Source organism: Eretmochelys imbricata, chromosome 11 (genome assembly GCF_965152235.1).
Source record: "Eretmochelys imbricata isolate rEreImb1 chromosome 11, rEreImb1.hap1, whole genome shotgun sequence".
In the NCBI taxonomy this organism is placed as follows: Eukaryota; Metazoa; Chordata; order Testudines; family Cheloniidae; genus Eretmochelys; species Eretmochelys imbricata.
This window is the reverse complement of record NC_135582.1, coordinates 21,676,135-21,701,103: the sequence shown is the minus strand read 5'-3', so window position 1 is coordinate 21,701,103 and position 24,969 is coordinate 21,676,135. Positions and strand designations below refer to the sequence as shown.

General features: G+C 39.8%; 1 protein-coding gene across 1 annotated transcript in view; it reads left to right on the top strand.

Annotated features, from left to right (window-relative positions):
* LRP1B (LDL receptor related protein 1B) overlaps positions 1–24,969 on the top strand; it is a 1,054,628-nt gene that overhangs the window by 538,434 nt on the left and 491,225 nt on the right. Inside the window, exons 19-21 of the mRNA XM_077830376.1 lie at positions 1,670–1,750; positions 2,747–2,914; positions 9,173–9,355. Of these exons, the coding sequence (XP_077686502.1) occupies positions 1,670–1,750; positions 2,747–2,914; positions 9,173–9,355 (432 nt within the window). The remainder of the gene's footprint in view (positions 1–1,669; positions 1,751–2,746; positions 2,915–9,172; positions 9,356–24,969) is intronic.

Sequence of the window (24,969 nt, the reverse complement as noted above, 5' to 3'; positions counted from 1 at the left end):
CAAAATATTCCAGCGTAGAAAGGAATGTAGATTCCATTGTTCCTTTAGCTAATGGTGGTGCTTGATATGCATATCCTTCCGGAGGTCTATTCCCTACTATGGGGGTGGTTACCCAGATTTTTTCAAACTGCACTGATACAAACACAGCTAAGCATTATGGTAACGCTGGATGCACAAACTTGGTTTACACTTGGTATTGTTATGAAAATAAAACTCTGGACACAACTCAACTGTTTGTTCTAACCAGAATTGGATGAGAGTATTAGAAAAACATGGGTAGACTTGGAGTTGTAGTGTGGCTGAGCCTTTACTTTGTAGCTCTGTACATATTCCAGTGTTTTAGCTTTCTGATAGCTTGACTGGAATATATGTGAGAACTGTTTGTAAGTATTCTCTCTTTAATGGTGACCTGCGGTGCGTAACTGTCAGAGCAGTTTATTTCCTACTTGTATTTCTAAAGTCTCCATGTCCCTTTGTATCACTTCTGTATTTTCCAATTGTTTCATTTCCTGCTTTTTACTAGCAGCTACATTGCAATCAGACATTTTATGATAAAAGTGAACATTTTGAAAGTGTAATTTCTCACATTTCAGGCTATATTTCATCATTAGTATTATGATGCATACATTTGACAGGGTGGGGTGTAACTTTACAATTAAATTTACTTCAGAAATAGCTAGAATCATCCTGCCTGCAGTGTGCTAAATCAGACAGAAAGCTCTCTGTGTGCTGGGTAAGGGAAGGGAGGGAATGAGTTTTGCCTAGGAGTAGCTCCTGTCCCTCCTAATTGCCAATGCATCATTTGCTCCCACTCTGCAGCCCCTGGGACTCTCAAGCACTCAAGAAGCACAAGCATCATGATTCTAGCTGACCCTCAGTGCAAAAGCCCTTTGCACCTTTTTGCTCCCCTTTTCTTTTAAACTTTTGTGTAAGTAGCCAGAATATAATCTTGTATGTGACAGCGCAGTGCAATATTGCTTCTGCCTCATGGAGGTTTTGAATTAGTAACTTAATTTATAGCTGTGTTGTGGTGCCTTTACCCATGCTGAGTAGCACCTTACTCCTCAAACAGACCCAAATCAGTGAATTAGAGTGAGTAATTCTTCTATTTAGTTTTCAGGTACTGCATAGCATTTTTATAACTTTATTCAAGAAAACTCATTTCTTTGCAGAAAGATGTATTTTCAGATTTTTTCTACTGTGTAAATCATATCAGATTTCATTGTCCTTTCTTTTTAAAAAAAAATACTAAGAAGATGTTTTTAACCCTACTTTTCTCTGTATTCATGGAGAGAACTGCACTTTTGTAACATCTGCATACACTTTAGAGAAGCAGAGCTTGGTGCTGCTTCCAGCTGTTGTTCATTTAAAGAAAACTGGTTTAGCTGGTAAAACTCCATAGTGTCTGTTTGCTCTGATAGCCTACAGCATTTACTGATTGTCCTTCAGCAGCACATGACTAACCTTCCCTTCTAGTAACTAGGAGACACTCATTTAAAAGATGTTGAAATTATCTTCCTGAAGCAATGGCCACTTCAATAAGTGATTCAATGATTCTCCTTTGCCTTTGTGCATGTATGCGGGAGGGGACACAAATATCTGGGATACAAATTAAATCTGGTATAGTCATTAACACATTTCATGTTGGATGCCTTCATATCCTTTGCAGAATTCCCAACCTGTGAACCACTAACTCAATTTATATGCAAAAATGGAAGATGTGTTAGTAGCAAATGGCACTGTGACTCAGGCAAGTACCAAATGTTCAGTATTCTAAACTGATTTAATCAAGGGGCTGGGGGTACTTTTGATAAAAATACTCATTTCCTACTGGGACTAGAGTAAATCCAGCTTGTAGCCCTGCATAAAATATACGTAATGGCTTTATTTTACTGATTTAAGATTAAAGGTTGTGAAACTGAGGCCACACACCTGGGAGAATGCAGTAGAAATAAGAATTGCTCTTGGCGTTAAACCTGGAACATCACTGCAAATATACTGAATTATATTAGACTAGAATGCAATATGAGACAATATTTGGTAATAAGAATGACCAAGAATCAGAGCATTTCCTTAAAATAAAATGATCAGTGGAATGTATATTTGGCTGGACAAGTGTGCAAAGTGAGCTTTAGTGTTTAATGCAGTATCTTTCCCTTTCTTGGGAATCACAGATTACAGGAATCATCAGACAGTATAGAAGTAAGGAAGCCCATTTCAACCCCCTTTTGATGAATTAATTAGTGTCTTTTTCTCCAGCTATCTGTTTCTAAATGTGTAATGAGAGCCTTTCCCCTGTGTTATTTTAAAAGGCTAATTCTGATCTGAGATTTTCATTTTGGCCTTAAGTTCTCTGAAACGGTTATCTGCAGCCCATTCATCAGTCTAATGCTTGACTTTGTTGTGAATAAAACTAAGGTCTTGTCTTTACCAAAACACAAGTCTTTACACCCAATTGCATAAAAGGGCCACCTTATATAGCTAAGACAGGACAGGGAATTGCTCATAGTGACATAACTGGTTTTGGTATGATCCAGCAGAGAAAGCAATATATAGAACTTTAACATACTGGCTATCACTTCTCTGTTTTCTTCTCAAGGACACTGTAGATACGAAAACAGTAAACGCAGCATTGTTGCTTCCATTTATTAACGTTTCTCATGAGGGTCAGGCTTCTATTCAGATTTTGCACCATTTAAAGCTGGTCTGGTGCTCTTTTTCTCATGTTGACTCTGAATGTTCACAGATGACGACTGTGGCGATGGGAGTGATGAGTTGGGTTGTGTTCACTCATGCTCCAGTAATCAGTACAGATGCTCCACTGGCAGATGCATACCAAGTCATTGGGCTTGTGATGGTGACAATGACTGTGGAGACTTCAGTGATGAAACCAAAGCAAACTGCCCCAAAGAAGGTTGGCTATTTTAATACTATGATAAAGGTTTGGTCTAAATGAATAGTGAACTTTCTCATCCATTGGAAAAGTGAAAGTTGTTTAAATTGTTGGTGGCAGAAAACAGATATTTAAGATGTGATACCCTTCTTAAAGTGAAGGAGGACTCGTGGCACCTTAGAGACTAACCAATTTATTTGAGCATAAGCTTTTGTGAGCTACAGCTCACTTCATCGGATGCATACTGTGGTGATTCAAACAGGATATAAAGGGGATAGGGAGTTAAGCCCTGGATAGCTCAAAGGACAAATCTTAGGGACAGCCAAACAGGCAGGCTGAAGATTTTGTAGTGTTTTTGTTTTTGAGTTACTAGTAAAACTGAACTCTAGGAAGGAGTAATACTCTCTTTCTCAATTATCCTTTACAGGTAACAGGAGAGAGAAAAATAGTGCCAATCAATTAAACAAACAAAAACCTACCTTGTCACTGGGGAATGGCACGACCAAATTTGCTTTCCTAGGTAGCTGCCTTGTTTGCCTATGGCTAGAGCAGCCTCTGCTGAAACAAATCCAGCACAATGTTGATAGTTTTACTTCATTGAATTACACTGTACATGATTCTTGTCCTTTTAATAGAGACAGATGTTTCCTGGATCAAGATACACTAGGCAAAGTAACATTGCTTAAGTTAGCACTTTAATATCTGCAAGTATTTTTACACAACAGTTTAGCTCAATATAATATTAAAATAATAAGAATTTCCTATAATTTCCATTTTACCAAAGAATAATCCCTACAATTTCTTGTACTCAGTATTTCTTTCTTATTCAAAACCAATCAACTAAACAAAAAACCGTAGCTATGCTTTACAATGAAAACACATCTGATCTCCAATTTACAGTAGTCATTCTTTTGTTCCTACTGTTTGGTTTACTAAAAAGGCAACATCTACTGTCTTGTGCGGCAATTTAACAAAATGAGCACGTGGTGAATTTCTTAATTTTTCAATAAAAATTAAAGGAAAGCTTCTATTATTATGTCATTAGTGACAGTATTGACTTTCTGCTGTGACTTGTGATGTAGCAAGTTTCCAAATTAATTTGATTACGTACTAAGATTTAATTCTCCAGTCACAAACTACTCTGAAACCTCCAAATGTATAAAACCAGGGAAATATAGTTAAAATACTGTAGAAACATATTTGATCTCAAATACAAAGGATATCACAAAAATCTATCTTTATTGTGTCATTGTAATTAAACTTTGTGTTATTTGCAATATTTTCTATAGTCTGAATAATTTTACCATAAAGTAAAATATGGCTGTATTGTAAAGTTGAGTTTTGTGTGGTGCCCAAACTACCTACAGTTAAAATGGGAGCTATCACTATGTTTTGAAGTTTTTATCCTGTTGCCCATATATAGGGGAATATAAGGTAAGACAAACATAATATTTTAGATATAAAAACAATATTACTCAATAAAAGAGAAAATCAACAGAATATGTATGTTCCACTAGAAACCCTGAACCAAGTTTGTAAAGAAAGTGATGATAAACATTGCACTAAACAGGCCCCAAATTTTATAATTCTATGATGTTTTTCTTAGCTAAAGTGAGGAATGAAAACCTGGATATATTCTGCTGTTATAGCCCTGTCATTTTGTATCATCCGCTTAAATGAATTTTGAATAATTTTATTTGCACATCAGTTGGGTTCAAATCATGGAATTAAACCTCAGCAATGAGGCTTTATTATTTTTGACATAACATTAACTTTAATTTAGTTTTCCTGTTTGTACTCATGTAATAAATTTTATCTTTCTAAATCTAGTTCAGAGCAAAGCTATGAAAAATGTTTACAATTTTTAGTTAGTGGTAAGAACCTTGTGGAACTGTGAACACATTCAGCTGCCCTTAGGTTTAATGGGAAACAGCAGAAAGGCTTGAGCATGCCTCTGGAGGCACTCAGTATGCTTGAGCTTCCAGGTACTTTGTAAACAAAAACTGTAAATAGTTGTAGTCAAATTTATTCCCAACTGCTATAATGCATATCATTTTTTAATGGAGAGTAAAACATATTTCTGGTTTGGAAAACTCCCTTATATGGTTGTGGAAATTTTTAATGTTGTGCATCATGACCTCTTCTTAAAATTAAAACAGAAAATTATTCAGCTGCTTTTAACCTGAGTCCTTCATCTTTATTAAAACAACAGTTAATTATCAAAACACTGTGAATTATTAAAAAGGAACTTGTATTTCTTCAAGTAATATACCTATGGGTACTCCACTTCAGGTGCACCTTTGATTGGAGGCTTTCTGTGTCAGTGCCCATTCAGTCCTCACCTGACCTTAGCTATTGTTGCAACCTGTACTGAGGGTATATAGCGCAGAGAGTCATGAACTGCCCCCAGATGGTCCTCAACTGCTTCAGCCTGAGATGGAGCATCTTGTGGTGCCTGCTTTTTACCTTATTTACCTTTAGGGAATAGCTTTATTAGTTTCACAGTTGTTATTTTTAGGTTTTTAGTTAGCCTTTTAGCTCTTACTAATTTTAGTAGTTTTAGTAGTGTTATTTTTGGGAGGAATATTTCTTTGGGAGACTCCTGTTCTCTCCCCCCACCCCCGCCCCCACACCCAGTATCCCCCCTCTCTGGGGTCTCTTCTTTTTCAGGGAGTCTATCCTTGGATTATGCCTATATCCTCTTGTCATAAATATAAAGGAAGGGTAAACACCTTTAAAATCCCTCCTGGCCAGAGGAAAAACCCTTTCACCTGTAAAGGGTTAAGAAGCTAGGATAACCTCGCTGGCACCTGACCACAATGACCAATGCGGACAGAAGATACTTTCAAAGCTGGAGTGGGGGGGAAACAAAGGGTCTGGGTCAGTCTGTGTGATGCTTTTGCTGGGGTCAGAACAGGAATGGAGTCTTAGAACTTAGTAAGTAATCTAGCTAGATATGTGTTAGATTATGATTTCTTTAAATGGCTGAGAAAATAAGCTGTGCTGAATGGAATGGATATTCCTGTTTTTGTGGTTTTTGTAACTTAAGGTTTTGCCTAGAGGGATTCTCTATGTTTTGAGCCTAATTACCCTGTAAGGTATTTACCATCCTGATTTTACAGAGGTGATTCTTTTTTACCTTTTCTTCTATTAAAATTCTCCTTTTAAGAAACTGATTTTTTTTATTGTTCTTAAGATCCAAGGGTTTGGGTCTGTGTTCACCTATGCAAATTGGTGAGGATTTTTATCAAATCTTCCCCAGAAAAAAGGGGGTAAGATTTGGGAGGATTTTGGGGGGAAAGACGTTTCCAAAAGGCTCTTTCCTAATAAAAAACCCAGTTAGACATTTGGTGGTGGCAGCGAAAGTCCAAGGGCAAAAGGTAAAATAGTTTGTACCTTGGGGAAGTTTTAACCTAAGCTGGTAAAAGTAAGCTTAGGAGGTTTTCATGCAGGTCCCCATATCTGTACCCTAGAGTTCAGAGTGAGGAAGGAACCTTGACACCTCTAGATTTAGATGCTGCCTCATTTTCTGGGATCCTATCCCAGTTAGTGACAGCCACTCTCACTGTATCCACTACTTAGGGGTCCATGTCTCATTTAAGTATAAAACTTATTCAGGTTTTAAAGTATGTCTAGAAAGAACAAGGAGATAAAGCTTAGGCTTCTCATGATGGAGCGCTCCCTTCAACCTTCCTCAGACCCAGGCCCAGATACCCAGTCTTGGGTGCCCCTCTGTTTTTCTTTTTGGCCCATCCTGAATGGCCATAAAGGGACCTCTGGGTTACTTATCAGCAATAATGCTCCAAAGCACTCAGCTAGACTCATGGGGAGTGCCAGAGGCATCAATCACTTGCACCTCCTGTCCCTCCAAGTCAGTCTCCATCTCAGGATGAATCTTTCAAGCAACAGGAGAGAAGAGCTGATGAGGAAGCTACACCATAGACTAACATCTCCTCCTCTTCACAAGATGAAGTGCTGACACTTCCTACCCCTTATATATGGATGATTTTAGGCAGTTATTTTTCAAATGATTGCCCAAGGCCTGGTCTACACTGGTGGGGGGTGGATCAATCTAAGGTACACAATTTCAGCTACGAGAACCGCGTAGCTGAAGTTGACGTATCTTAGATCGACTTAGAATCATTTACTTTGCGTCCTTGCCGCGTGGGATCGTGAGGACGCGAAGTAAATGATTCTAAGTTGATCTAAGATACGTCAACTTCATCTCGCCGTGGTGGAGTTCCAGAGTCGACGGCAGAGCAATCAGGGATCAATTTATCACGTCTACACTAGATGTGATAAATCGATCCCCGATAGATGGATCACTACCTGCCGATCCGGGTATGGCCCAAGTCTGTTTGGCTGTATGTGTTTGTGTGCTCCAGTGCACAATTGTTAGAGAGTTTTTCCCTTGGTGGTGCCCTCTGGGGAAGGCACAAGCACCTTCTGTTGCCCACACACCATGAGCAGACATAAAGAACTAAGCTGCCTCTCAGCTCATGACTATGGTTGTGGACAAATGCTGGTAAAAATTGTTCAAATTATACTTTTCAGAATGCAGGACTTTTCAAGACATGACTTTAAAATATGCCTTAATACAATTCAGAAGTTTGGAATACTATAAATAATCTTCGTGGTGATAATTAGGTTAGCAGAGTACAGCTGAGGAATCCAAAAAATGCAAAATAAGGCTCTAATCTTGGAAACACACATATGCTTAATGTTAAGCATGTGGCTAATCCAAATGAAGTCTTATCACATAATTACTGTGCTTCAATACATATGGGTCTGAATCCTCAACTATACAGAGCTCATGTTCAGTATAGCTGAGTGGGGAAAGACCAAGATAACTGTCACCTTTTCTACCTTCAAGATCCTTGGAGGTAGCTGAGGGGTGAACTGGCCCATGGTGCATGTAAGAGCAGTTACATGGCTGTTCTAACTTATGCCAACTGGAAGCATCACCCAGGGACCATTCTGCTAGTCCAGCTATGTTAGATCACATTGTTTTCCAATGCCATCCCTAGTAGAACATCTACTAGGCCAGGGATCGGCAACCTTTGGCACCCAGCCCGCCAGGGTAAGCCCCCTGGCGGGCGGGGCTGGTTTATTTACCTACTGTGTCCGCAGGTTCGGCCAATCGCAGCTCCCACTGGCCGTGGTTTGCCATTCCAGGCCAATGTGGGCTGTGGGAAGTGGCGGCCAGCACCCTCGGCCCGCGCCATTTCCTGCACCCCCCATTGGCATGAAGCAGTGAACCGCAACCAGTGGGAGCTGCAATCAGCCAAACCTGCGAACAGAGCAGGTAAACAAACTGGCCCAGCGTGCCAGGGGAGTTACCCTGGCAGGCGGCATGCCAAAAGTTGCCGATCCCTGTACTAGGCCAATGCAAGATTAAAACTAGATATGTCAGCTTGTGAGCTGAGGATTTCACTGTGCTGCAGAAGAATCCTCATCTTTCTTATTAAAGCAGCTTTAAATCCCTTTTGGGCGGATCTAGCTGTGCAAAGGGGGCTTATCTATGACCAGGGATCTGGCCCCTTCTCCTGAAAACCACTTGAAAATAAATGCCTGCAGACTTTCTTATTAAATTTTAGATGTACTTAAATGTGTTGTCTTCTTGGGCTCTGAATTCAGGGTTCCATATTGTAAACGTTCTCTAATTGAGCAATTTCCATATTTCTTTTCAACATTTCAGCGAAGACTTTCAAAAGTGAGTAGTGATATTTTGGGAGCCACTGGTACAGGGTGTTCAGAAATTAAGTCACCCAGAATCACTAGATGCATTTAGATATCTTGGCCTTCATTCCCCTGATTACTGTAGAGCTGATTTCCCTAACCATTTACTGTGGGATGAAACAATTTGGAAATGAAAGGATCAACCAAAGCCCTAAAGCTCATGATCCCTAAAGACTCATTTTATAAACTTGTGGTCCATGCTCATAACATATTTTGTAGACTCAGTAATTCCATTTGTTTTAATTAAATTGCTGGTTATGCATGCACTCTGTGTTTTTCTTCCTCTGACGATATGTGTAACTTTTTCTTTAGGTATACGGTGTGATAGAGGAGATACTTATTTCAGTTAAAAAAAACAACAACACTGGCTGTTCCTGTTATTCTGCACAAATTGCCAAATTTAACTGAGCAAACGAGACAGCTGTACTGCTGTGTTTATATAAACTAGTTTCTTCATATATAACTGGAGATAGAAAAAACAAACATTGTGAACAAGCTATTCACTATAGTTAATCTTGTCTCTTGATTATTTTATCTAAGAAACTCCCTCTCCTGGAGGATGCAATGAGAAAGAATTTCAGTGTAACCCTGATGGGAATTGTGTTCCTGTGTTGTGGCGCTGCGATGGAGAAAAGGATTGTGAAGATGGCAGTGATGAAAAGGGCTGTAATGGAACTATACGCTTGTGCGATGAGAGAACCAAGTTTTCCTGCAAGAATACAGGTACATTATTTTTTCCTCCAATTCAATTGTTTCTTTCTCAAGGCCATTTAAAATAAAACTTTTTTATTATTTGTATGACAGTAGTGTCCACAATATGCTACATGCTATACAGACATACATAGCAGGAATACACCATCCCTATTCTGAAGAAGTTACAATTTAAAAAGTTCAAACCAACAAAACTAAAATCAACAAACAAAACTAAATGGTGAAGGGCTGGTGAAAGGGATACAACTTACACAGAGCAGTGTCAATCCTGCAGAGACATTCAGGTGCTTAAGTATGTGCGTAGTTCTATTAAAGGCCTCAACACACTTCCTTGCATGGCTCCATTAGCATTGTCTTTGGGCACTGTGGAGAGAGATGGGGCTGTGCCTAAGATGGTCTTTCTTCTAAGTAACTGGGTACGGAGGATCAGAACAGTGGCTCACCCGTCCATCGCTCTCCATGTTCCATCCAGCATTGCTGGCTGGACACTCAGGGAGGATTATTACTTCATCCTGTTAGGAGCTGTTACTTCATCCTGTTCGAACCTACTGCCCTCATCCCAACCAGGAGCAACAGAGGAACTGTGTCTTAAGGGGTATCTCAGAGGTAGGATGTGCTCCTGTGGGGGCTGACATGCCTGCATAATTTGCATTCCTCAGCGTTAAGAAAAGGAGTACTTGTGGCACCTTAGAGACTAACCAATTTATTTGAGCATGAGCTTTCGTGAGCTACAGCTCATTTCATCGGATGCATACTGTGGAAACTGCAGAAGACATTATATGCACAGAGACCATGAAACAATACCTCCTCCCACCCCACTCTCCTGCTGGTAATAGCTTATCTAAAGTGTTCATCAAGTTGGGCCATTTCCAGCACAAATCCAGGTTTTCTCACCCTCCGCCCCCCCCCTCCCCCCACACAAACTCACTCTCCTGCTGGTAATAGCCCATCCAAAGTGACCACTCTCTTTAAAATGTGTATGATAATCAAGGTGGGCCATTTCCAGCACAAATCCAGGTTTTCTCACCCCCTCACCCCCCTCCAAAAACCACACACACAAACTCACTCTCCTGCTCGTAATAGCTCATCCAAAGCGACTACTCTCCCTACAATGTGCATGATAATCAAGGTGGGCCATTTCAAGCACAAATACAGGTTTTCTCACCCCCCCACCCCCATACACACACAAACTCACTCTCCTGCTGGCAATAGCTCATCCAAACTGACCACTCTCCTTACAATGTGCATGATAATCAAGGTGGGCCATTTCCAGCATAAATCCAAGTTTAACCAGAACGTCGGTGGGGGGTGGGGGGATAGAAAAAAACAAGGGGAAATAGGCTACCTTGCATAATGACTTAGTCACTCCCAGTCTCTATTTAAGCCTAAATTAATAGTATCCAATTTGCAAATGAATTCCAATTCAGCAGTTTCTCGCTGGAGTCTGGATTTGAAGTTTTTTTGTTGTAAGATAGCGACCTTCACGTCTGTGATTGCGTCACCAGAGAGATTGAAGTGTTCTCCGACTGGTTTATGAATGTTATAATTCTTGACATCTGATTTGTGTCCATTTATTCTTTTATGTAGAGATTGTCCAGTTTGACCAATGTACATGGCAGAGGGGCATTGCTTGCACATGATGGCATATATCACATTGGTGGATGTGCAGGTGAACGAGCCTCTGATAGTGTGGCTGATGTTATTAGGTCCTGTGATGGTGTCCCCTGAATAGATATGTGGGCACAGCTGGCAACGGGCTTTGTTGCAAGGATAGGTTCCTAGCTTAGTGGTTCTGTTGTGTGGTATGTGGTTGTTGGTGAGTATTTGCTTCAGGTTGGGGGGCTGTCTGTAGGCAAGGACTGGCCTGTCTCCCGAGATTTGTGAGAGTGTCGGGTCATCCTTCAGGATGGGTTGTAGATCCTTAATAATGCGTTGGAGGGGTTTTAGTTGGGGGCTGAAGGTGACGGCGAGTGGCGTTCTGTTATTTTCTTTGTTAGGCCTGTCCTGTAGTAGGTGACTTCTGGGAACTCTTCTGGCTCTATCAATCTGTTTCTTCACTTCCGCAGGTGGGTATTGTAGTTGTAAGAATGCTTGATAGAGATCTTGTAGGTGATTGTCTCTGTCCGAGGGGTTGGAGCAAATGCGGTTGTATCGCAGAGCTTGGCTGTAGATGATGGATCGTGTGGTGTGGTCAGGGTGAAAGCTGGAGGCATGTAGGTAGGAATAGCGGTCAGTAGGTTTCCGGTATAGGGTGGTGTTTATGTGACCATTGTTTATTAGCACTGTAGTGTCCAGGAAGTGGATCTCTTGTGTGGACTGGACCAAGCTGAGGTTGATGGTGGGATGGAAATTGTTGAAATCCTGGTGGAATTCCTCAAGGGCTTCTTTTCCATGGGTCCAGATGATGAAGATGTCATCAATATAGCGCAAGTAGAGTAGGGGCGTTAGGGGACGAGAGCTGAGGAAGCGTTGTTCTAATTCAGCCATAAAAATGTTGGCATACTGTGGGGCCATGCGGGTACCCATAGCAGTGCCGCTGATCTGAAGGTATACATTGTCCCCAAATGTAAAATAGTTATGGGTAAGGACAAAGTCACAAAGTTCAGCCACCAGGTTAGCCGTGACATTATCGGGGATAGTGTTCTTGACGGTTTGTAGTCCATCTTTGTGTGGAATGTTGGTGTAGAGGGCTTCTACATCCATAGTGGCCAAGATGGTGTTATCAGGAAGATCACCGATGGATTGTAGTTTCCTCAGGAAGTCAGTGGTGTCTCGAAGGTAGCTGGGAGTGCTGGTAGCGTAGGGCCTGAGGAGGGAGTCTACATAGCCAGACAATCCTGCTGTCAGGGTGCCAATGCCTGAGATGATGGGGCGCCCAGCATTTCCAGGTTTATGGATCTTGGGTAGTAGATAGAATATCCCAGGTCGGGGTTCCAGGGGTGTGTCTGTGCGGATTTGATCTTGTGCTTTTTCAGGAAGTTTCTTGAGCAAATGCTGTAGTTGCTTTTGGTAACTCTCAGTGGGATCATAGGGTAATGGCTTGTAGAGAGTGGTGTTGAAGAGCTGCCGAGCAGCCTCTTGTTCATATTCCGACCTATTCATGATGACAACAGCACCTCCTTTGTCAGCCTTTTTGATTATGATGTCAGAGTTGTTTCTGAGGCTGTGGATGGCATTGTGTTCTGCACGGCTGAGGTTATGGGGCAAGTGATGCTGCTTTTCCACAATTTCAGCCCGTGCACGTTGGCGGAAAAGCAGTCTATGTAGAAGTCCAGTCTGCTGTTTCGACCTTCAGGAGGAGTCCACCTAGAATCCTTCTTTTTGTTATGTTGGTAGGGAGGCCTCTGTGGATTAGTATGTTGTTCAGAGGTATTTTGGAAATATTCCTTGAGTCGGAGACGTCGAAAATAGGATTCTAGGTCACCACAGAACTGTATCATGTTCGTGGGGGTGGAGGGGCAGAAGGAGAGGCCCCGAGATAGGACAGCTGCTTCTGCTGGGCTGAGAGTATAGTTGGATAGGTTAACAATATTGCTGGGTGGGTTGAGGGAACCATTGCTGTGGTCCCTTGTAGCATGTAGTAGTTTAGAAAGTTTAGTGTCCTTTTTCTTTTGTAGAGAAGCAAAGTGTGAGTTGTAAATGGCTTGTCTAGTTTTAGTAAAATCCAGCCAAGAGGAAGTTTCTGTGGAAGGTTGTTTTTTTATGAGAGTATCCATTTTTGAGAGCTCATTCTTAATCTTTCCCTGTTTGCTGTAGAGGATGTTGATCAGGTGATTCCGCAGTTTCTTTGAGAGCGTGTGGCACAAGCTGTCAGCATAGTCTGTGTGGTATGTAGATTGTAATGGATTTTTTACCTTCAGTCCTTTTGGTACAATGTCCATCTGTTTGCATTTGGAAAGGAAGATGATGTCTGTCTGTATCTGTATAAGTTTTTTCATGCAGTTGATAGATTTCCACTCCATACGGCTAAATGCAGTGCCTTGCATAATGACAGGTTTCAGAGTAACAGCCGTGTTAGTCTGTATTCGCAAAAAGAAAAGGAGTACCCTCCGCCCCCCCACACACAAACTCACTCTCCTGCTGGCAATAGCTCATCCAAACTGACTACTCTCCTTACAATGTGCATGATAATCAAGGTGGGCCATTTCCAGCATAAATCCAAGTTTAACCAGAACGTCGGCGGGGGAGGAGGGGGTTGAAAAAAACAAGGGGAAATAGGCTACCTTGAATAATGACTTAGCCACTCCCAGTCTCTATTTAAGCCTAAATTAATAGTATCCAATTTGCAAATGAATTCCAATTCAGCAGTTTCTCGCTGGAGTCTGGATTTGAAGTTTTTTTGTTTTAAGATAGCGACCTTCATGTCTGTGATTGCGTGACCAGAGAGATTGAAGTGTTCTCCGACTGGTTTATGAATGTTATAATTCTTGACATCTGATTTGTGTCCATTTATTCTTTTACATAGAGATTGTCCAGTTTGACCAATGTACATGGCAGAGGGGCATTGCTTGCACATGATGGCATATATCACATTGGTGGATGTGCAGGTGAACGAGCCTCTGATAGTTTGGCTGATGTTATTAGGCCCTTTGATGGTGTCCCCCGAATAGATATGTGGGCACAGTTGGCAACGGGCTTTGTTGCAAGGATAGGTTCCTGGGTTAGTGGTTCTGTTGTGTGGTATGTGGTTGTTGGTGAGTATTTGCTTCAGGTTGGGGGGCTGTCTGTAGGCAAGGACTGGCCTGTCTCCCAAGATTTGTGAGTGTGTCGGGTCATCCTTCAGGATGGGTTGTAGATCCTTAATAATGCGTTGGAGGGGTTTTAGTTGGGGGCTGAAGGTGACGGCTAGTGGCGTTCTGTTATTTTCTTTGTTAGGCCTGTCCTGTAGTAGGTGACTTCTGGGAACTCGTCTGGCTCTATCAATCTGTGTGTGTGGGGGCGGAGGGTGAGAAAACCTGGATTTGTGCTGGAAATGGCCCAACTTGATGAACACTTTAAATAAGCTATTACCAGCAGGAGAGTGGGGTGGGAGGAGGTATTGTTTCATGGTCTCTGTGCATATAATGTCTTCTGCAGTTTCCACAGTATGCATCCGATGAAGTGAGCTGTAGCTCACGAAAGCTCATGCTCAAATAAATTGGTTAGTCTCTAAGGTGCCACAAGTACTCCTTTTCTTTTTGCGAATACAGACTAACATGGCTGTTACTCTGAAACCATTCCTCAGCATTGCGCCTAGGATTTTAGTTCTTTTTGAGCAGGTCCTTAATCCTGAACTATCTGTGTTATTGTTCCAGAGGATGATTTTTTGTGGGGGTTACTAAATCTGCTAGTCTGTTTTAACTATGGTCTTCTGGGGACTGATCTCAGAGATATTGATTGAATTGACAGAGAAGAATGGACTGTGATTAAGTGGAGTATATGCTTATTACTAGGCACAGAGCTGTTTGGTAATGTTGGGAGTGGGAGACTCAGTATAACACACTCCGCCATTCCACTCAAAGAAACTGGTTACAGGTTTCAGTATCTTTTCCCACAGCATTGTGTCTGTTTTGAAATATTAACATTCTATTGAAATAGCTTAATTGAGGTATTTTATTATTTCTATTGCTGCCATTAAATGCTCTAAATAAAAGATAAAAATGCTGTGAGCAAGCAAACACTGTGGAAACTACATGGCCATGGGGTGTTGAGAGATGCAACATGTCTTAAACATGCCTGCTGGCCACAATTAAGCATGTTAAATAAAACGCTGAAAGCAGACAAGGCTGTAAGTGGTATTTGAGCCCACTGCTGGCAGGCACTTCCGTTTTACGAGCAGGCATTTTAAGCAATAACAAATATACAATTATACAGTAATTCACAGTGACTTTACATCTTTTAATTCGTGGGTATGATGTAACTCTGATTTGGGAGTGTGTACAAATTATGAGTTCTAGATCATGTGTATGAAGTTATTATAAAATACTGTATATGTTGGAATGTCTCTGTGCATTTGAAATTCACCATTTGCTAACATTGCCTTTAGCATGGTAACCATCAGCCTAGGGACAATGAAGAGCCCTAGGGACAAAGAAGAGTCATTAAATTTAACAGCTGTGCTCTGACTGTACAATTGGTATGCGAAAGATAGTTCCAGAGTTAGAAAACCAGTGTGACCAAATGTCGCTGCATGGGGGTGCTGAAGTGGAGAGTGGAAAATTCCCAAACAGGACAGTGAGACAGAGATGATAAAGCAGGGGTTTAAAAAGATCTCAGGGGGAAGGATTTGGGGGGGCAGGAAGCTTTAGGCAGAAGAGGGGACAATACAGGCATGGTTTGTATGGGGGTGAGGAGCTGTGGTAGTTATGATAATAAACTTAAATAAAGTCCAATATTTGTAAATTGCTTGTTTTGAATTCCAAGCAGTATCCATGGTTCGTATGCTTTAAACACATGAACATAATACCACCACTTTTATATTTATGTCATTTAATTGTGTAGGCCTAGTCTCTAGTAAATAAATTAAACTGATTAAATACCCTAGGATATTTGTAGAAGACATTGCATCCACATACAGAAACATCCCATACAGTCTGCAAAACAGTTCACAGATGTTCTAATAACCAGTTACAATAGACTATTTTTCCAGCAGGCTTTCCTGTTAAAGCTTACCTAGTTTAATGACATTGTGGATGTAGAAAAGGTGAAATAGTTCAAATAGTCTTCTCACTACTGTCCTACAGTGCACTGATGACCTTGCTGAATCTCTCAGGATGAACTGCTTCTGAGAGCTGAAGTGGGAATTGTGGGAGAGAGAGTATTGTGACTAAAGAGTTAGGGATAGCTCTGATGTGCACAGAGGTAAAACTTAAACCGATTTAGTCTGGCTAATGTGACTGAACTAAACTGTGTGCCTAGACCTGTTCAATACAACCAGTTCAATTACAAATGGCTTAGATCTCTAGTATAGACAAGATGTTACAGAACTTTTTAGTTCCCTCAGCTCTGGTCTTTTAAAAAAGAAATCCCAAAAGACTAGAACTAAATTTAATTGTTTATTTTTTTAAAAAAATCTTGACCACTATTTTTGAGGTATTAAGGGAGCGTTTTAATATGATTTTTCTGTCTTCTATTTTAGGATTTTAAAGGATTCAATTTTAACTTGGTATTGTTCTCTATTTCTAGGGGTTGATTCCATGCAACCTCTACTTTCAATGTTTTATAGCACTCACGTGGTGTTTGTTTCATGAGTCTGGACTGTTAATTTCCTCACTTTTTGTATATATAAAACTACATATATGAGAAATTTAAATTACTGTATGGGATGTTATGTCACATTGAAAAAATGTGAAGAAAATGTAGCTCCTTTTCTGTCATTTTTTATCCTGGAACTACTACTTCTTACCCAATTATAAATTCCATAAATAGGTGTTTTACTATGATCTGACTAAATTCCTGACTAAAGCTTGATCATACTAATGTGTCAGTGAAGTCTTTAAACAAGCAAACAATAAAGAGGCAGTTCAGCCAATTTAAGTGGATTATTCATAGTGCTGGGGGAACATCCAAAGATTTACCTCAGGGAAGTGAGAGCTTTCCTAAGTAGCTTGATTCCAATACATGGAAATTCACTAGGGAATTTAGTTTGAGGTATGACTCTTCCACTAGCTCTAAAATACTACACATAATAATACATACTTTTTGTCTAGTAGTGCACAGCTGATGCTTGCCCGGAGAAAGCACTGATACACTTTCTTTGGCTTATTTTTAGTCATGGTATAAAAATAATGGTTTTCAAGATTACATAAGCAGCAAGTGTAAAATGTGGTGTGTGTGTGGTGGGTGTGTGTGTGTGCATCAAAGTAAAAAGTTAAATGTATTTCTAGTTCACAGTCCATGCTTTTGCTTGCATTTCCCATCGAACTAACTACATGCAAATTTATTAAAATAGAATAAGGAAAATAGATTGACAGTGACACAGAATTGAAACTATAGCATGTAAGTAAAACATATTAAAATCAGGGTGGATTGATTTAAATCAAGGCGATTTTAAATCATGGTTTAAATAAGCATTTCTATTTGAACTTCAGTTATTTTCTAAAGAAAGATGCAGTCTCATTGGTTGATATAACCATTAAAACATGTTATTAAAACATGTTGATTTACCACTAATAGAGCCCTTACAATGAATTTGGCACAGCTTTTTGCTACCAAGGAGGGTACTTTATTATTATATACATTTATTTAAGCAATAATATAGCTTAATTGTTAAAGTATGTTTGTCATTTATCTAATGTTTAAAGATACTTTGAAACAAAACAAAACCTGATCTAGAGCATTTTTCTCAGGAATAGTCCAATTAAAGAAGTAAGTCACCATTGTATCTATCTTTATGGAACCCATTTCAAAGCTGCTATTGCAAGTTTTCTTAATTTGGGAACACAATATATCTTTAAAGCAAATGATAAACCCAGAGATAGTTAGAAAATAGATATTTTAATTAGCATTTTAGTATCCAGTCTTTAAGACCTTTGTAACATCTGAATAGGAGTAGTGTTCACATCCAGCCCCATTCAAAAGTATTTTAATGTTATATAGATACTGGATTATATTTAATCTGGAGCTGCAGCATAATGTTGGGCAGAGATTCAGACTGATATGTAATCCCTTTTAGGTTTTCTTTTAAATTTACTGCCATTTGGCTTTTTGAACTATGTACAGAAATCAGGTCCTAAATGTATTTTTTAAAAAAGTTAATTACGTCATCTCAACAAAATAATTAAAACATTGCTCTTAGTGACTATACTTTAATAAGGAATACAACTATGTGAAATAAATAAAAAACTGGTATCTGTTATTAGAAACTTTAATTAATCTCAAAATTAGATAAAAAGGGAGATACTAATAGAGGAAGCATAAGTCATGCCATGGCAGATCCAATCACTGGTCCATCAAATCCAGTTCCTGTCTCTGGTAGTGTGTAATTCCCTCAGTGCAATGTCAGTCATCCCACCTTATGCATTTAGCCATTTGTATAGTGCTGAACCTGGGATGGGATCTGAGCAGTTTACATTATGAATCATGACATTTGAATGCTCTCACTTTACATATGTAACTGTTTGGTTTCAATCCTGCTGCCAATGATCCTAAGGAATTTTTGGCATTGACTTTGGGAACAGGATCAGACCTGTTGTTACTGGTCATGCAGTTATATACATTTAAAAAAAACCAAACTTCCAGTAGAACTTTTGTCTTTTAAACACAAATATCCCATCTAGAAGTGCTATTGTTTTCTCTGGATTTTTCCCCTTCAGTTTGCTCCTTAGTTAATTACCTTGTAGACTTTTAAAATTAAAAAATCACTTTGGGGCATATATTTCCCAAACTTTTAGAGGTCAGCCACTTATTTCAAATGTAAGCTTTACTAGTCTTTCATTTATCTTCATTTATGTGTATACATATACACACACAATCCTTGCAGTGTGGTGCTAGAGAAGAGAACTTGGCGATAGAGGGCATAACCTTCAGCAAGTTACTTTAGTGGGGATGCACTGGTGTAACCAAACGCAGAACTCAAACCATAATTTCTCTTTATTCTCACTGGACTTTAAACCTTTCTTTAATTGTGAAATAAGAAACCATGTAAATAGGTACTATTATCTTCCTGATTAAATTGAATGAACACTGAAATATGAGAAAACAAAAGCTGGTGCACTTAAAGACGATGAGCACTGAAAACTCTCATTGACTTTAAAGAGGATTGTGAGCACTCAGCTTCTCTCAGGCCTTATAAGGAAAAGCAAACGTTAAATGAAAATACTTGTAAGATAAAATCTTGAACCTGTATAGAAACACCATACTGCTGGGACTCCAGGTTTTATACTTTTTGGAGGGGGTGGCAAAAGCATCTGTCTGGAAGTCATCATTCTGTGGTAAACCCATGGTATTGCCCTTGGAAATCCCTGCAGGAGTTGATTCTGACACTTTAAGCCTTAATTTTTGCTTTATACTTTTCCTTGGAGAGACAACTATGGAATCAGTGGCACTATCATTCTAGAGGGAGCCATGTTTCCAGAGTATTGGAGAGCCATGTATGGAAAAATAGAGAGGCCAGCCCTTTGTGCAAATATCTTAAAATGCATTGGATTTTCTGACCAATGGTAGTGCAACTGAATGATGTTGATGGTGAGGGAGGTTGATGTGCAGCCTGCTCTCTTTGCATGCCAACAAATCCCTTAACCAAAATGAAAGATGTATCAGGAACGAGAGTTCCCACATTGACGCAGAGATTCCAGAATAAATGTTCTTGTTTCATGGCTTATTCTCGGGAAGGGGGTGATACACAGCTGCAAAGTTTTCTGGAGCTTCTTGAATGATGGTTAGTGCAAGAATGGGTTTTGGTAGAACGTGTTGGGTAGCCCCTTGTGTTCCCCACATCCACTGCTGCTGACTTAGAGGAAAATCAGCATCTTTTTTTCACCATCAAGAAATTTGACAAATATTGCTGCACAAAAACTTGTCACTTCTGCACTGGGGCCACTGAATGGGGGAAACTGGGGCAGCTGGTCTATTGGTGGGGGGGTGAAGCTGATGGGTTGTGGGAATCAGAGGATGTGTATTAATAGCCAGAATCTTCTCTTCCCATCTTTTCTCGGGCTGCTAAAGCCCTGCTTTACTGTCTGGTGGCCTGGAGGAACAACTGCAGGGAGTTCCCTGCTACCTGTCCACAACTCAGCTGAATGCCTGACACTTAAGTTGGACTGTGGTCAGGTATGACAAGGCTGCGGGAATGTGTCAGATGAGATGCATGTCACTTGGCAGCTTTGAGTGATATATAGCCCAGTATTTCTTATATAATTAACCAAATGGTAAGGAAAACACATGCTAGGTGAATAGATTCAAATTTGAAAGTCCTTCTTTAAGGCCAATAATTTGATCTGTGAGGGTGGAGCAATGCTAATTTTTCTAGAAAGCTGGAATTCTTTTCATAGTAGCACAGGTAAAAAAGACAATGAAATTGAGGAAGAAAAAATATAAAGAACTAATTTATTTGCATTCATTAATAAATATTAAATATTTGGAGTTGGATATACCAGTTACAGTTTATCCCAATGGATTTTTACCTTTCATGTCCATACCTTATGCTGCAAGTAGAAAAAAAAATCTAACTAATCTTGGTCATATTACAAGGGTACCCCTCTCATAAGGTTGAGGTATTATTGAACGTAGTATTCTGTATCATTTAGTTTAACTTTTTTTTTACACTGTCCTTTCCCTCTTCATCCATCTTCAACTACATTTTATTGTCAGTGCTATTTTGATGAACACCCTTTAATAGTGAATCACCTCTTTGCCTCCTTAAAAGATACCATGTTATTGAGGGAATACTGATTGAACTCCATAATTACATTATTATAGTTGGTGCCGGTTGGGTCACCTGTAGTTAAAGCTGCCCAATACTTTTTACATAATAAGACTGTTTTAAGTTTTTTATAACTTTGCTAAGCTTTAACCGCTTGGGTTGATATATATATATATATAGTCTCAGGGACATGCCTTTTGCTTTCCTTGTGGAAATTCAACCAAACTATCTATTGTTTGTACCAGGCATGTTGTACCTCAGGGGCTGAGCAGGATTTTCCCTTCAATTTCTTCTCCCAAATGCTGTAGTGTCTGCCACATGAACTGGCAGCAGGGACACTGTCTCTCTTAAGGTGTTGATGCCATTATGTATAATATGGTGTCAAGGTTCCTTCTCCACTCTGAACTCTAGGGTACAGATGTGGGGACCTCCATGAAAGATCCCCAAGCTTATTCTTACCAGCTTAGGTTAAAAACTTCCCCAAGGTACAAACTTTGCCTTGTCCTTGAACCCTATGCTGCCACAACCAAGCGTGTTAAACAAAGACCAGGGAAAGAGCCCACTTGGAGATGTCTTCCCCAAAATATCCCCCCAAGCACTACACTCCCTTTCCTGGGGAAGGCTTGATAAAAATCCTCACCAATTTGTACAGGTGAACACAGACCCAAACTCTTGGATCTTAAGAACAATGAAAAATCAATCAGGTTCTTAAAAGAAGAACTTTAATTAAAGAAAAGGTGAAAGAATCACCTCTGTAAAATCAGGATGGTAAATATCTTACAGGGTAATCAGATTCAAAACATAGAGAATCCCCCTAGGCAAAACCTTAAGTTACAAAAAAGACACAAAAACAGGAATATACATTCCATTCAGCATAGCGTATTTTACCAGCCATTAAACAAAAGGAAATCTAACGCATTTCTAGCTAGATTACTTACTAATTTAACAGAGTTTCTGAGACTGCATTCCTGATCTGTTCCTGGCAAAAGCTTCACACAGAGAGACAGACCCTTTGTTCCCCCCCTCCAGATTTGAAAGTGTCTTGTCTCCTCATTGGTCATTTTGGTCAGGTGCCAGCGAGGTTATTTTAGCTTCTTAATCCTTTACAGGTGAAAGGGTTTTGCCTCTGGCCAGGAGGGATTTTATAGCACTGTATACAGAAAGGTGGTTACCCTTCCCTTTATTTTTATGACATATGGGGAGAGAGGGCGAGAGAGTGGAAGCAGCCTGATCAGAATGCAGAGGAGACAAGAGCTGGATGTGGGGAGGAAGGGGCAGCAGAGAGAATAGTTTGGGACAGGTACCTCAGTGGGTGAGACAGGAACTGCCTGGGCAAAGATACTGGCACTAGGATGTAGAAATGGAGACAGCTGGGAGACTGGACTGGCTGGTAAGGAGTTTCAGAGGCAGAGAGGAGACTGGTAATGTGGGAACTGAGGTTGGAGACTGAAGGAAGATACTGGCAAGGAGACTGGGCCTAGGACAGTGCTAGGCTGAGCTGGGGAGAATACTGGGCTGAGGAATCAGGGATCAGAGTTGGGAAAAGGCTACTACTGGGACAAGGACAGGTTGGAGGGGATGGGGGAAGAAGGTCTGTGACCACTAGAGCAATCCTTTCCAGAACCTGGAATTGAGCCCTAATTTGCTGAATTTCGATGTTCTACGGAGAGTTAGTACATATCTAGGAAATTCACTTCCAAAGAGTGTGTCTCATCCTGCTCTAGTGGCTGATCCACCTAGAGAATAACAGCCTACTACTGCTACCAGTTACTCTGTTAGCTTAAGTGGCAGAGGTCTGTGCAGATGGCCTATAGATATCCACCCTGCTAATGACCCCTGTGAGTTTCAATATGGTTTCACACAATTATTTTTTCAGTTGGCTTTTTTTTTTTTAATTAAAAAAATGTCAACATTGCAAAGTCAAGTGCTGCTGGCTCTTAATGGTGATTTCCTCTGAGTACCCAGCTTGAAACACTGGGGGAAAAATAGTATGTGATGATATAATTAAATGATCATAGAATCATAGAATATCAGGGTTGGAAGGGACCTCAGGAGGTCATCTAGTCCAACCCCCTGCTCAAAAGCAGGACCCATCCCCAATTAAATCATCCCAGCCAGGGCTTTGTCAAGCCTGACCTTAAAAACTTCTAAGGAAGGAGATTCCACCACCTCCCTAGGCAACACATTCCAGTGTTTCACCACCCTCAAACTGAAGTAAAGTTGAACAGGCAACCTTACTGCTGGCATTTCCTAACTTTTCAACCATAACATTTTGTAATATATATTTTTGTGTGTAATTATGATTTATACTACAGTAGTATAAGCATCCAAACGCCGCAGTCAGACTGGGGCACAATCTTTTAGATAGTGATATAGAACACATTGTTCTTTCTGTGATCTGCAATAATAGTTATCCCGTTTGGGAATTGAAATGGCCTCTCCTGGCGTAATAGCCAAGAGGCACACTTGATGTGGGTGAACAAATTGTTGCTTTTGGGAAAGCCTTTAAATAACAATATTGCTCTCTCCTCCCACTCTCCTTGAAATGAAGTAGGTTAAAATGACTATATTGAAACAAATAAGATGACCCATTGCAGTCATTAATAAAGCCTGCTCCTGATGAGTTGGGGGGAGAAAACACTCCCTAATTTCAATGGGAACCTCTAGTGTAGAATGGGAGGATACCAGTATTTTAGATACTAGTAGAAAACTGTCATCTTGCAGTTCAATAGACAATACAACCAAAGGCTTCCTATGCTCCACATACCGAACAGTATGTAAATGTTAAGTCTCTGTTTAGGATTGCTAATTTTCATAGACAATCAAAACCACTAGAAAATGCATTTTGATCAAGCTTTCCAGCATACCTATGCCTATTATTTGAGGCCTTTTTATTGAGTACATTGCAGACAATACATCTATCTTCATGTATATAAGAGATATGGAAAACAGTAGATATATGCATATGAATTGATGCAGCTCTTGTACTAGAAAAGGTGTCTGGAAAATAAAAAATGTATGTCTCATGCTAGGGCAATAATTTGAAATAATGACATCAATATAGACATAAATATGTGTGCCTCATTTAAATCTGGACAAAATTAATTTGTTCACATAAGTATATACTTTTATTTAATAAGATATGTCAAACCTATCATAGTTGAAGAGGAATCCTGTGTTATAGAATATATCTTCTTTTCATTAACATGAAAAAAAGTCAAGTAAACAGGTTTGTTCTTTAAGCGGCTGTATCTATAAAACAGATTGAAATAGAGGTTAGAGGCTGTACTGGAATCAACATCAATTTACTTTGGGATATGGCCAATTTGCATGGCACAAACATTTTCCATTATTTTCTTTGCTGCTTCTGTCTTTGTGATGGTATTTAAATTCCAGTGTTCTTTTCAAGGTAAAGATGAAGATGGAAGTTCTCTAGAAGCACTTTTGATTGAATGTACGTATTTAAGTTTATGCATACAACTTTGTTTCCTGGTTGCTCTAACTTATTTCTTCTTTACTTGTGTAACTGTAAGTGAGTAGGTAGAAACAAAGTTGTTCATTTTTTCAGTTTGGGAGGAATAAGGATTACAGTTCCCTTTGTTGTCAGTGGAATGATGGATGTGCTTTGGGCTCCAACTTGGAAGATGCTGAGCGTTTTTATGAGGTGCACTGCACCCTGAACTTCCATTAAAATCAATAGGAATTGGAGGTGCTCAGCACCTTTCAAAAGTGCTCAGCGTCCTCCAGATCCAGCTCCTAATTCTTTGTACTCTATACTGTTACCCCACAGTGAAATATCCCCTTGGTAATGTACCTTTTGCCATGCTCTTTTATGTGTAATTCAGGATCGGTAAGCATAAATAAATATTAAATTGCTTTTAAATGTATGGGTATTTTAATATTTTGGGGTTATTCCTATTTAGTACAGGATGTTCATGAGTTCTTTATGTGTAGTTTTATAACATTTAAATGGTGGGTCTCTCACCATTTGCACAAGGTCTCACAGGAAGTCTGTAGCAGAGCTGGAAATTGAAGCCAGAACTCCTGAATCCCAGTCTGGTGCCTTAATCATAAGACTGACTCTCATTGTATTTTGCTATTTATGGTTGTGGTCTTGGCAAAAACCCGGAAGATCAGAGGAAAACAAACATGAACTCAATTCTTTTCAAACCTCAAGAAAGATCAGATTTAGTATAATCCAATTTTTAAGTGAAAGTATGAATTTGTTCTTATATCATCTGAATTAGTTTGCCGCTGCCTAATATACATTATGGTATACATTCAT